This window comes from Benincasa hispida, chromosome 11 (assembly GCF_027475165.1).
Source record: "Benincasa hispida cultivar pf3 chromosome 11, pf3_genome.v1.1, whole genome shotgun sequence".
NCBI classification, from domain to species: Eukaryota; Viridiplantae; Streptophyta; class Magnoliopsida; order Cucurbitales; family Cucurbitaceae; genus Benincasa; species Benincasa hispida.
In genome coordinates, this window is record NC_143488.1 from 27,562,841 (window position 1) to 27,577,414 (window position 14,574).

The window sequence follows — 14,574 nt, forward strand, 5'->3', positions numbered from 1 at the left end:
AACACTTAGAAAATTTTCCTTCCCTTATACTTCAGACGCATTATTCACTATACATACTTAACTTACTTATTCCATTGATATTAATTCACATCTAAACTCATAATTAAGAGGCCTTAAACTTGATTAACCAGTAAAACAAGTTCAGGGATTTACAATTCACCTTCCCCTTGAAGAAATTTCATCCTCAAAATTTGTCTGAAACTCCTTATGTGAATATATGTGGATATCTATTTTTCATCTGATCTTTAGCATCCCATGTAGCTTCCTCAACTTCATGGTTCTTTCATAAGACTTTTACTAGTGGAATAGTTTTGTTTCTTAACACCTACTATTTTCTATCTAGGATCTGAACTGGTTCCTCTTCATAAGATAAATTCTCTTTTAGTTGGACTGGTTGTTCTCGGAGAATGTGAGTAGGGTTGGGTACATACTTCCATAACATGGATACATGGAAAACATCATATATCTTAGATAACTCAGTAGGTAAAGCAAATTTGTAAGCTGCTGGCCCTACATGTGCAATTATCTCGTAGGGTTCTATGTATCTGGGACTTAACTTACCTTTATTGTCAAATCTGAGTATTCCTTTCCATGGTGACAACTTTAGAAATACTCGATCTCCGATCTCAAACTCTAACTCTCTTCTTCTTTTATCTGCATAGCTCTTCTGTCGATCATGAGCTATCTTCAAATTTTCTCTGATTACCTTAACATTTTCTAATGTTGTCTGGACTAACTCTAGTTCTATCAACTGTCTTTTGCCAACCTCATTACAATAAACTGAAGTTCTACAAGGTCTTCCATGCAAAGCCTCATACGGTGCCATACTGATATAGGAATGATAGTTATTATTATAAGCAAATTCTGCTAATGACAAATGTGTACTCCAGCTACCTTTAAACTACAATACACAGGCTCTCAACATATCTTCAAGAGTCTGAATTGTTCCAACTATCCATCTATCTGTGGATGAAAGGCTGTACTGAAATGCAGCTTAGTACCAAGTGCCTTTTGTAAACTAGGCTAGAACTTTGAAGTGAATCTTAGATCTCTATTTGATATAATAAATATTGGAGCTCCAAACTGGCTCACAACTCGGTCAACATATAACTTAGCCAGCTGATCAAGAGTATGTTGGAGTTAGCATGCAATTAGCGGAAGAAATCAGGATCATTAAGCACTTTAATTCATCAATTTTAGCATCTAAGTAAGCAAGTTCATAAGAAATAAGAGGGTTTTGAGAAGTTACCTTTGAAGAACTTTTTCAATCTAGAAATTAGCTTGAATCTTGACTCCAAATGTTTGTAGACTACCTTAGATTGGGTTGTGGTATCTAAAATGAGCTTGAATTCAACGGAGACTTTAGGAGAATTCTATTGGTTTTTTCAGCAAGGAGATGAAGAACATTTCTTCACAGAAACTAGAAAATCAAACTTGCATAGCTCATGAATCTCAGCAACTTGAGCTGGTTTTGATCACATTTCTCATGCAATCTAATTGCATCAAAAGGTGACAACACCTCCTAGGGGTGTTAAAAAAAATCGAAGACCCGAAAAAATCGAGCAACCCAACCCAACCCAACTATTTTGGGTTGGTTAAAAAAATGTTTGGTTTGGGGTTTTTTTTTAATAAACCCGAGTTGGTCGGTTCAGTTCTCGGGTTTATAGTATAAACATTTGGTTCGAACCAAACCGATCCAATTCCATTTCTTTTCAACGTGCCACCATAATATTAATGACATTTCTTTTCAACTTCTCAGCAGTCGTTTCAACTTTCCTTTTAACGCGCCAATCCCAGCCAATGTCGTTTCAACTTTCCTTTCCTGTCTTCTGTGTCATGCCGTCTCCGTCTCCGAGTCCAACTTTCCTTTCCGTCGAAATTTCGAATCCTTCCTTTTTGTCTTGTGTCTTCATATCTTAGTGAATTTGAAGTCCCTAATCGACTAAATACTAATCCCTCTTCGTCCGACTTCCGAGTCCAACTCTCAAATCCCATTGGGTTTTAGTTTCATATCCATTATCTCCCTCTTCGAGCCTTTTCCTCTCCGACGTTAGCCACAACCACCGCCATTAGTAGTCAGATGTCAGCCACAACCATTATCTCCCTCTCCGAGCCTCTTCTTCTTCGTTTTAAACTTTCATATTCCTGAATCCCATTCTCATAGGCTCATATTACTTCATTGGTTACTGGTTAGCCATTAAACTCTTTATATATATATATTTATTTATTTATTCCTCGCAGGTTAATGGTTCACCTATGCTCACAATTTTTTTTGTTTTTCTTTATTTGTTAATATTGTAGATGAAAAATAGTGAGTTGATCGACAATGAATCACCACCTATAAATACTCTCGTCCCCGATGCATGTTCTAACCCATCGGAAATGACAGTCATTGGCAAGAGAAAACCAACTAAGCCATTATCTTCAGTGTGGGATCACTTTACAAAGATGGAGAGATCTAACACCGAGGGTATAAGATGCAAATGTAATTATTGTGATAAAGATTATACTTGTGACACTTCTTCATGTTGAATTAGTACCTTATGGAAGCACTTGTGAAAACAATGCAAAAATTATCCATTTAGAAGCAACCTAAAGGGCAAACCATATTAAAATTTCAACCAAATGAAATTGATGCTAAAGGTTCTATCAATATGATTTTTTTTACTACTACCTTTAGTCAACAAAGATTTAGAAATGCATGTGCTAAGATGCTAGTATTGTCTGAGGTACCATTTAGATTTGTAGAAACGGAGGGGTTTAAAGTTTGTAATCTTGTATGTCCTAAGTTTGACATTCCTTCAAGAATCACAATTGCTAGGGATATTTAACAGCTGTATATGGATGAAAAAAATTGTTGAAATCAATTTTAATCAAAAGTGGTCAAAGAGTGAGTCTAACAACAAATATTTGGGCTTCCTTACAGAACATCAATTATATGGTTCTTACAGCACATTTTCTTGATTCTGAATGGAATTTACATAAAAGAATATTGAATTTTTATCAAGTGCCAAATCATAATGGAGAGACAATTGGTAAAGTAATTGAATGTTGTTTATTGGATTGGGGTGTTGATAAAGTTTTTTCAATTAATGTTGATAATGCAACTTTAAATGATTCAACAATCTAATATATGAAGAGAAAACTAAAGATTTGAAAGTCTCTTATTTTGGATGGTGAATTATTGCATTTTAGATGTTGTGCTCATATTATGAACTTGAATTTTGGAGACTTGTTTTGTTATAATAGATTTGGATATTGTTATTGTGGATTGTGGAATCTTATGTGTTTTTCATTAGTGATTCCAAGTTATTTTTTTAAAGGAACCGATGGAACCGAACCAACCCAACCCATTTTTTATGGGTTGGTTTGGTTCGGGTTCATAATTTAACAAGGATTAGTTTGAATTAGAAAAATACACAAACCTAAGCATAGGGTTGGGCCTAAAATATCCCTAAACCCAATTTGACCCAACCCACAAACATCCCTAGCACCTCCTAAAGAGATTAAGTGGAATTGTGACTTCAATGTGGGAAAAATCCACTCAATTGAAATTTGATTTTAAAAAAATAATTTTCTCAAAAAACAATTTTCTCAAAATCAAATTTTTATTTAAAATCAATTCTTAAATTTTTAAATTAAATTTCTTAAACTTAAATTAAAATAAAATTGACTTTTTTATTTGAATTTTCATAAAACTCAAATTTTCCATTTTAAATAAAATTAATTCAAATAATTAATTTTAAATAAAATATATTTAATCAATTAAAAATTTTAAATAATTAATATAATTTAATATCTAATATTAAATTATTAAAACACCAATCCCACAATCATGTATCCCTATTCATGAAATTAAAAAAAATATTTAAATCGACTTTAAATATTATCCAATTCTCCAATTTTTTTTTAATACAATAATTACATGTGTAATTATATCGTATACAATTACCAATTCCCTTAATTTGAATTTGAACACTTAAAATTTACTTATCACTCTATTCTAAGGTTTAATCTGTTTGTGAGCTAGTAGGCGGACCTAATGGACCTACAGATCATGGGCTCCAATGATCTAAGATTAATCGACTAAACTCTTTAATCCAAATTAATCAATATTCGTTAACTACCGGGTCACTCTACTAAAGTTCAGTAGTTGTACTCCCCTTACTGTAGATATATTTCTGTCCACTTAATTTAACTGTAATCAGTAAGTTGACCCTTCATAGGTTGTTCATAATAACGGCTAGTTTAAATGTTATTTTACCCTCAAGATTATATGTTGCTCCTTAAATCCCACTGATTCTCTAATGAACAATTGGTTCGTGATCCAATCACTAAATCGAGTCTCTCTCAAGTCATTAAGAGGGTGGGGCCCGTTCGTGACCTGGAATCAGTACTTAAGAGAACAACCTCTCTATTATCCCTAAAAGCTTGTAGGAGTGAATTCTGTCTTGCACCCTATGTCCCCAGCTATCTACCCAGTCTTACCCCTAAAATGAGAGGCTTATTGAGCCGGCGTCGTTGAGCCAACACTCACATATGCAAATCTAAGGATAATTTCGAATAAATAGGAGTTCATAGTTAGCTCAGGATTAAGGTCGAGTTACCTAGGTCATCAATTTGAAATAGTCAGCCTTAAACAGTAAATAGTGTTATAAAGTAAGAGTGACTTATTTCTTGGTCTGGTCTTACACAAACTTATTGCATAGGACGCTCCCACTCGCATGTCTTCACATGAACGATTCAGGATCCCATCGTTTGTATCAAATACTAAGTGGGTCGTATTTGATATTGTTACTAGAATAAGGTACCCAACCATATTCGTATACTATAGACCATTCTGGCTATTTACTTGAACTTAATACATTCCTACGTCTCCACATATAGTCCAAGTACTCATGTCATAGTCATGGATCTTAGTTTATTAGATTCAGGCTTTACAAGTGCAATTTACACATTCAATAACATATTTATTGAATAAACTTCAATAACATTTTATTGCAAAATAGAATATATTTAATTTTACAAACTGCGAGTTTTAGGACATACAACCTAGCAAACTCCCACTTGGATTAAAACTCCAGTGGATTTACATATATACAAATATATTCAATGTTGAGTAATGAAAGAATAAATACAATAAATTAGAGCACCAGATACCCAGTATTGCTCCCACTTGCCCTAGATCTATCATCTCGTAGTCCTAGTCCCACTAGGTGACCTTCGAACACTTTAGTCGTAGGGTCTTTGTAAACAGATCAATTAAGTTATCTTCAGAGGCTATTGTTGACACTTATAACACTTCAGTATGAATGAATGTTATTAAATGCTAGTAATGATGCGATACTACTACTAATGCGTTAATTAGGGATTGCTCAGGTAGTATGCCCTGCGTTGTCACAAGTTTCCTTACGATGGAACCAAGTGTAATTCCACCGCAAGTTTCTCAGTATAATCCGAGGTCGAACACAGGGAAGTGGTGCCGGTTATTGTGGTATGTTCATGGTATATGCGACTGGGTTTTTAATTCTTTATAAAAGGTGTGTACAGTATGTAAATTGCAGTAAAATAAAGGAAAGTAGTAAAAATGCGATAAAACATAAAAATACAATAAACCTAAGCTAGATGTTACAAGATACAACCTTTATGTGCAAGATACTAGGATTAAGGCTGACTGTGAAGATTGTGCAAAGACGTGGGATGCGACGACAAGTCTTGTGAACAGATTAGAAAGAGAAGGATAAGTATTACAAATAATGCAAGTTCTTAATTGAATTGAAGGTACAAATACTGTTTCGCTCTTCTCTTGGCGTACACCTCTCAGTAATCGGCCGCGTTTCCCACATGTCTGTGGTGAAACAGAGTCTAACGTAATGAATGCAAGGTTGCTTCCATGTCTGGAAGTACTACTCGCTTTAGTTAACGCACTCTTCTGACCTTCTCTCGATAGATCAAAATGACATCTTCACTTATGCTCTCACAGGTGAAGATGCCATCTATCATGCTTTAGCTAAACGTATTTTATAACTTTAATACATATTAAGTTCTTGGTGATTAATATTGCTCATCAAGGGATTAAGAAAACATCATGAAGAAAGTGACTAATGGGTGAACGGAGATAGACAGAAAATGGTAAACGAAATCTATCGGAACATTTAATATTTCTACTAAGTGTTTGAAATATGATGTGTGAATGAAGAGATAAAGAAAATATGGAATACAATGAAAGAGAGATAGAATAGATACAATCTGGTGCCAATGTCTTGGCACATAATCAATGGGGATCTGCTTGCCGGATAGGATGGTTTCGATGGCAGGAAGAGCTTCCCTCTCAGACTTGCTCCACCGGTAGCAGGGATCTCTGCACAGAGCTTCGATCGGGTATATGACAGGTCGGATCTGAGATTTACTCTCAGTCTTATCTCGTTCTCTTCCCGGATTTCTTCTCTTCAGCACTCAATCAGCCTTTTCTCTCTAAAATCTTACAGCACTTAGCCCAATATCAAATAGCATATTTTTCTCTGAAATCGCTGGGGTATTTATAGGAGTAGATCTTTGACTCCGGCCTTGTGGTCCCCACTTGATTGTTATGGTAATTCCGAAGATGGAGGGATTTTATTCCTTCTATTATGCAATCGGACCATCAATTCTACACAACTGTTAGTTGTATACGTGTCTTAATCTCCTACTCTTGCATTGCTCAGTTGCATCTTTCGATCATAGGTTCGCATGTGGTGTTTGTTTTTATTACTGCATGCGGTTGAAGCATAGCTCTGGACTGACTATCGCATTGCGCTATTACTTCGGTAATCATCTCTTCACGGTTGATCTACGGGCACAATGTTACAGAGATGCGTTGATTAATTTCTCAGGAGCCTTGAGCGCAAGCGGTGACTTGGTCTCCTGCAAAACAGAGTAAAGTTTGGCTTGTCCTCCATCTTTTTGGCGTTAGTGGGTGTAATTGTAAACATTTATAATTATTTTCATACTAGGTTAATTTTCATACAATTGGCACATAATTACTAACTTTTGGCCGCAATATCTAGATAAGGTGGCAAAAATAACTTGTATTTCTACAAGTTATCATACCCCCAAATTTAGATATATGCTTGTCCTCAAGCATATCTTCTACTAAGGCAATCATGCTCTATTCCTATCCTAAATTTCTGCGATGATTGGTTGCTCCGAATGTTACACTTAGGCACATTACCTGACATCGCACTCTCCTTCTATCCTTGCTAATTCTTAGCAAGCCTTACTTTATTCTTCTATGTAATAAAATTCTGCTCAAAGACACTTTTTGAGTTTTCAAAATAGAAAGTTTATCTTTTCTTTATCAAAACAACTTGATGTATCTATATGTGGTGAGCAAAACTTTGCGCCATTTATTCACTTAGAGACAGTTGGTCATGGTTACACTCTTCCTTTTGGCTTGTCCTCACGGGTGTCATGCGAACATCCAACTATGGTAATGTGCCAGTTCTAACTTTAACTCATGATAATCAGAGGAGTTGTCCCTTACAATTTTTTTTTTTGGTTTATACATCGTTGTTCTTGGAAACCCACCTTCGTTTTGGCTTGCTCCTACGGATGTCATACGAACATCCAACTACAAGCAGACTCCTTTCACAATTAAACTTTTATCAGGTTGGGAACAGTTTTGCAATTTTCCCTTGCGCTGACATTGGAGTTTTGCAAAAAAAAAAAAAAAAAAAAAAAAAAAATTATATATATATATATATTTACACAAAAATGGACGCATTTTCTGAAATACTACATACTTCTGAGTTCATCTACTCAGACCTTCCCCACCCCCAAATTTAAAGATGAGCAAGGTCCTCATTGCGTTGTTTGGATAGACTAGACAAATACTTAGAAGAAAATTCCAAAAAGAAGGTTTGAGCAGGACTTTGAAAGATAAAAGGTAAAGTACTGCTAAACTAAGAATTAACTAAGTGTTAGTCATAATTTACTAAATACAGGAAATGTTTCTCAGTGTAAACATATAATACATCATAGCAACGCAATGAAGATCATAAAAATACAAGAGTAAAAATATAGCAAAGATTAACAAAGGAAGATAAAGAAAGAGGCACAGGCAAGGAGTAGGGTGAATTATGTACTTTGATTGTATTGACTATTAACAGAGTATGTGAATATATTACAAATGGTCGCATTACTAACAAAATTTTCTCATGCCTGTACAAGAGTCAAATAATTTGGTAAAGTTACAAAATAATAAAAGAATTGAATACAATTATAGAATGGCTGCATTAAAACTTGAAATTGAAGAAAGAATAAAAACTAAGGTTGATGAGCAGGGGGATCTGGTGGAGGGTATTGAGGCGGTGCAATAGAGCCATCGTAAAAAATGAAGTGCTGCCTTAGATGTGGAGGCACCATCAGACCATGCAGATAAGCGGTAAGGAAGTTGAAGTACTCTTGATTGCGCTCCGCTATCAGTCGTTGGTGTTGGAAGATCCTGTGCATACTGCACTGGATATTGATGAGTGCTTCCCTTGAAGTTGCAACACTGCGTTGCTCATCAATGTGCTCCATTGCTACCTCAAATTGATGGTTGAAGAAGTGATGCTGCTGAGAGACAAGTTCTTGCTGTTGGGCGAAGAGGGTTCTCATTTCAGCTAGCTCAGCAGCCAAGGAGGTGGAGGATAGTTGTGCCTGCAATGTCTCGCCAGCACCGTTTTGGGGTTAGGCAGATATGCCTTCACCCAAAGCGTGTGGGTCATCAACTTGCGGTGGTGGGATAGTGGGATGTGGTGATGAAGTTGTTGGTGAAGGCGGGGTTGCTGGTTGAATAGGAGAGTTAGGGATAAGAGGAAGATTGGTAATCGGTTCACGAAGAAGGGAGAAGGTTTGCGCTGGCGAGCTTGAAGGGCTCGGAGATCTGATGACTAAAGGAAGAGAGTTTATAGGCTCTGGATCATGTGCCGGTGACTCATGTACCCTCTCTTTTCCCTTATCTTCTCTTTTTCTTCTTTTTGGTCTGGGTTCCTGCGGCGCATTCAAATCAATCGCAGGTATCTTTGCTGGCAGTTCTGGGCAATGTGGGGAATCTTTGAGGAGCATCCTCAGAATTTTGATGTTGATGAGGCTGTGAACTTCTGGCATGGGCTCCTCATCAATGCTTACACCTACACTTAGGCATAAACTTGAGACGATCCACGGGAAGAAGTACTGCCCTCGTATATGCCCCACTAGTGCTCTAATCTGCCTTGCCATCAACCTTCCCACGTCAATAGGAATGCCGCGTGCAATACAATATGTGGCCATCACCCGATCCCTTGATACAGTTCTATCATGCGTTGTTGGGATCAGCTGCTTCTTGACCAAATAAACCCAGAGCCTTCCCTCCGGCAGCAAAGACTTAGACTCCAGAGTGCGGATGCCTTTAGGGGAGACTGTTTATCTGGTGCCTGGTTGCGCTAGTACCTTTAGCGCGTCTCTCATCAGTTCTTCTGTAGGATCATCAATGATCTTGTTCCCTGGTGTATCAGGGTTGTCCCTCATCTGATAAATTTCATTGATGTCCTTCGTGCTGAAGTGTACTGTCTCTCCCCTAAAAGTCACCGCATCCTTATTTCCGTGCAGATGCCTGCGATAGAAGTCTCGCACTACCTAAGGCACGATGATGGATGGGCACTGCCAGAAAGTGTCCCACCCATGCTCCAGAATGACACTCGTGATGAAATCAGGTAGTGGGGTCAGCACAGGGTAGAAGCCCATCTCGATCAGCATGTCATCATTCTTCTTTCTTTTAGCTGATTACTTCTTGGTCGATGCAGGCTAGCTGCTTTCTGATACGTCTTTGCCTCTTGCTTGCGCAAGGTGGGCTGCTTGCCTTAGTCTCTTTTTCTGCTCATTGCGCTATTCCTCTTTCTCGTGTTCAGCGAGTTCTTTGCCCTTACTTTTATACAAGCGCTTCTTGTTAGCTTCGCGTTTCCTCCTCTTCTTTTCCAAATGCAGTCTTTCCTCTTCTTTCTTCTTCTTCTTCTGCCTCTCTCTTTTCTCTCTTGAACTCTTCCTTAAACTACTCAGAGGCCCGCAATAGGCGCTGATCCTCTTTGCATTTCTGGATCCCTTCAAGTTGGGCAAGCTCGTTATTTCTTCGTATTTCTTCAAATTCTAATCTTCTTCTTCTATTCCCTTCTGCGATGATGAGCTTACCCCGCTCCATCTTTTCTTACTTTTCTTCTTCTTCTTTTTCTTTTTTTTTCCTCCTCTTCTAATGCTAACATTAATTGTTGAGGGTCGATGCTAGACCCTTACGACGCATTCTCCTTGCGACGCCGCATTAGGGGGGTTTCCTCTGTTTTTTCTCCTTCGTCCGTCGCAACTAATTGTGTTACTTTAGGTTGCAGCGGCTTCATCAATTGTGTTGTTTCCCCCTATCCTCCCTTACGGAGGTCGACTCTCCATCCTTCTCGAGGCTTGCAGCCCTCTGCTGTTCTTTTTCTTCTTCTCTCAAGCGCCTATTCTCCTTTCGGCGCAACTTTCTCTCTTCTTTCTCCTCTCTCCTCTTTTTCTTGGCCTCTTTATCTTCGTCATCATTCTTTTTCTCTTTGTTCTTTCTAGACTTGTGATGATGCGAAGAATCTGCCTTTCCAGCCTTCTTTTCCTTTCTCTTCTTCTTCTTCTCGTCTTCCTTCTCGGCCTCTACTGCCTTTTTCAATCTAGCTTTGGCTTCCTTCTCTGCCTCAGCTGCCTTCAACTCTTCCTTCTTGGCCTCTTCTGGCAGCACACCCCCTGCAATCTCCTTCATCGCAAGGTCAGGGTCCTCTTCTTCCATTTGTGGAGGTTTATAAAAAATTTCTGCGATGATGATGGTCTCCGGAGTCTTCGGGACCAAAACATCATTCCCTTTATCTTTTTCTTCAGCCACCACATCTTCCACCACCACTACTCCATCCTTTATCGCTTCCTCCGCCACAACCACCGTCTCCTCCTCTGTAGGCAGTGGCTGGTTTACAACCCCTGCTTTGGGCAGTCCTCCTTCAAGGTGCTTAGGATGTTGCCAAACACCTCCATATCGTCTTGCCTCTTCCGTTCACTTTCAGTGGAGATGGATAGTGTTGGCGTTGGCAAACTTTCAGCACTTTCTCCTCTTTTGAATGCAGAAGGCCTAACGACCAAGGGGTTTCTCCGGGTTCTTTCGGTGGGTCTGGGGACAGAACGGGTTTGGGCGGCAAGCCTGCGACTGGCAGCTAGGAATGCTGCCTCTCGCATGGCTCCTTGGTCATGGATGGAAGGTGAAGCAGGTTGGTTTGCTGTTTGTTCGGCCATTGAAACGAGTTGAAAGGTCTGGTAACTTCAAGCTTTTGGGAGCAAAAAATTGGATTCTGAAAGCAAAATGTTAGGGTTTCGATTTACTGGTAAAGAGTTTCCAAAGACTGGGTAGGGGGTATTTATAGGTTGGGTCGTGGTGGGGCCCAATTCGATTCGCGCGACGACTGACCTCGAGCATCTCAACAGGCGCGTCGTTCCACCTCCCGCATTTATGGAATTTTCAGAAAAAGCGTCCTTTCGCCTACCAAGCCATAATTTCTTGGGGATACGAATCAATTGGACTTCTTGTCGAATTACCAGACAAAATTTTCTTTAATATTTTATTTGAATGGATGCATAATAAGTTATAACGCATTGTGTTCAATAACACAACTGTATCTTTGCAGAAGGCAGGTAACAACGCATATATCCCCGTAACACACCCCTTAACCAACGCATTTCTGGAGGATACCTCGACATAGTGCATTTGACTAAGGATGGGCAAAGGACATATACGAGTGCAACACACCTCTCAACTCAATACAGTTGAGTTTGGTGATCGCAATGCATTCCGAGTAGGTTTGGGATGCGTCCATTGTCATCTTGCTTTCTTGTTGTTCAATGTTTTATTTTCGTAACTTATGTTTTACACAGGTATTTTATTTTATTTTTATTATTTATTTATTTTTATGACTCAATCATTCATAAATTAAAGCTTATACACTGACTACAAACTCAAAGAATTAAAGGCAGGAATGAATTAAATGCACAGAAGTAACGGAAGAATGAAATTCGAAGTGTCAAAATTTGCATTAAATGAATCATTAAAACTTGGTTCAGAAATCAAAGAAGGAATTTAGTAAGCAGAATAAATGTAGTATCGAGATATGGACCAGAATTTTACATTGTCTTTGATGCTCGCAGTCCACATCTCCGCAGGCGGTCAGGCTTGCTTGCTCAATGTCTTCACGGATATTGCTCTTTCTCTGTTGATCCCGGAGCTTCAAAATTGCTGGGCAGTGTTCCAGGTGTCCGACTTCTCAGCTTAGAGGCCAGCTGGCCCACTTAGATTTCCAGATTTTGTATAGAGGATGCTTGGGCTTGCATTACTACATCGTTCTTGTCCATGTATTGTTTCAGCAGTGCCTCTAACGATCCTCCCAAGGCGTTAGATGATGATGAAGGTTGCTGGTTCTACGGTCTTGATTGCCCCTGATTATGGTGAAACGGAGGATTCCCTCTGCTGCCCTCTTGATGGTTCATTGGCCCCCCTAGGTTGGGATTGCCGCCCTAACCAAAGTTAGGATGGCTCCTCCACCTCAGATTGTAGGTGTTGCTGAATGGGTTGTTCTGGATAGCACACACTTGCTGCAGATTCAATGGGCATCCTTTAGCTCCGTGAGCCCCTCCACAGTTAACACAACCAATTGCGGTCACTTGAGCCGGCGCAGCGGGTTGCGCTAATTGTGGAGCAATGGCTCATTGATTAATGGCCATTGATTGGAGGATCGAGGTTACCGTGGCCATCTGGGCAGCCAATGTAGTCATTGTCTCCGTAGGACAATGGCTGTTTCAACTTTTCTTCGATCGGCACCTCGACCTCCATATCCGTCATCTATCTAGTCATCCATATTCCTCGAGATGCGATCAAGGATGACTTTGACCTCGGTGTATGTCTTATCCATAAATCCTTCTGCCGCGGAGGCATCAACAACAGCCTGTGTTGCTTTGTTCAGGCCATTATAGAACGTTTCCATCAAGATGCAATCGGGAATCCCGATATGCGGGCAGTTTTTCACCAACCTTCTAAATCGCTCCCAGGCGGTGCTTAGGGTCTCATTCTATTTTTGTTTAAAGTTTAGCACATCCTTCCGTCTTTTTGCGTTGACAGCCGATGGGAAGAACTTCTTCATAAACCGATTAACTAATTACCCCCATGACGTGATTTCATTGGGCTCTAGTGAATAAGCCCACTTTCTTAGCCTCATCCTTCAAGGTGTAAGGGAACAGATATAACCTAATGTTCTCCGGAGTCACGCCAGGTAGGGAGAAATATCCGCACATCTCAACAAAGCTGGTCAGGTAGGCATGCAGGTCTTCACTTTGCAGACCCCCAAACTGCCTTGCATTCTGAATCATTTGTAGCATGACCGACTTAATCTCAAAGCGGGCATTCTCCTCAACAGTTGGTCTTGAGATTCCAGGCAAAAAATTGTATAGGTTGAGTGTCGCATAGTTTCGCATTGGGATATTTCGATCGGCTACCAAGAATACAGGATCCTAGGCTGGTCGAACAACCCCTTAATTAACTATTGGCATCGCGTTATCATTATTATTTTCCATGCTGGCCACCATTTTTCGCCGATTCCTATACTGACGTATCCTCGCGCGGAAGGTTCGCTCGATCTCAGGGCCAGCTACGAATTTCGGTTCAACACCAGAACCTATAAACCGTTAGGCCGCCTCACGTTAAACAGCCAGTACAATGGGATCTGTTCTGCAAAATACCAAAAACCATTCAAACAATAAACCGTTGACTAGCTCCCCAGCAACGACGCCATAAACTTGTTGACACTTATAACGCTTCAGTATGAATGAATGTTATTAAATGCTAGTAATGATGCGATACTACTACTATTTATGCGTTAATTAGGGATTGCTCAGGTAGTATGCCCTGCGTTGTCACAAGTTTCCTTACGATGGAACCAAGTGTAATTCCACCGCAAGTTTCTTGGTATGATCCGAGGTCGAACACGGGAAGTGGTGCAAGTTATTGCGGTATGTTCATGGTATATGTGACCGGGTTTTTAATTCTTTATAAAAGGTGTGTACAGTATATAAATTGCAGTAAAATAAAGGAAAGTGGTAAAAATGCGATAAAACATAAAAATTCAATAAACCTAAGCTGGATGTTACAAGATACAGCCTTTATGTGCAAGATACTAGGATTAAGGTTGGCTGTGAAGATTGTGCAAAGACGTGAGATGCGACGACAAATCTTGTGAATATATTAGAAAGAGAAGGATAAGTATTACAAATAACGCAAGTTCTTAATTGAATTGAAGGTACAAATACTGTTTCGCTCTTCTCTTGGCGTACACCTCTCAATGATCGGCCGCGTTTCCCACATGTCTGTGGTGAAACAGAGTCTAACGTAATGAATGCAAGGTTGCTTCCATGTCTGGAAGTACTACTCGTTTTAGTTAACGCACTCTTCTGACCTTCTCTCGATAGATCAAAATGACATCTTCACTTCTACTCTCACAGGTGAAGATGCCGTCTATCATGCTT

General features: G+C 39.3%; 1 protein-coding gene and 1 pseudogene across 1 annotated transcript; one reads left to right on the forward strand and one right to left on the reverse strand.

Annotated features, from left to right (window-relative positions):
- Positions 1 to 328: 328 nt before the first annotated feature.
- Positions 329 to 826, reverse strand: LOC120090614 (uncharacterized). Its single transcript, XM_039048333.1, has one exon. It carries the CDS (start codon positions 824 to 826, stop codon positions 329 to 331), a length of 498 nt encoding a protein of 165 aa, XP_038904261.1.
- An 11,629-nt stretch (positions 827 to 12,455) lies between these two features.
- The window catches only part of LOC150032552 (uncharacterized), a 53,309-nt pseudogene continuing 51,190 nt past the window's right edge, over positions 12,456 to 14,574 (forward strand).

What these genes read in the sequence shown, in the direction of transcription:
- LOC120090614 (XM_039048333.1), bottom strand. Translation starts at nt 826, where the DNA reads ATGGCACCGTATGAGGCTTTGCATGGAAGACCTTGTAGAACTTCAGTT.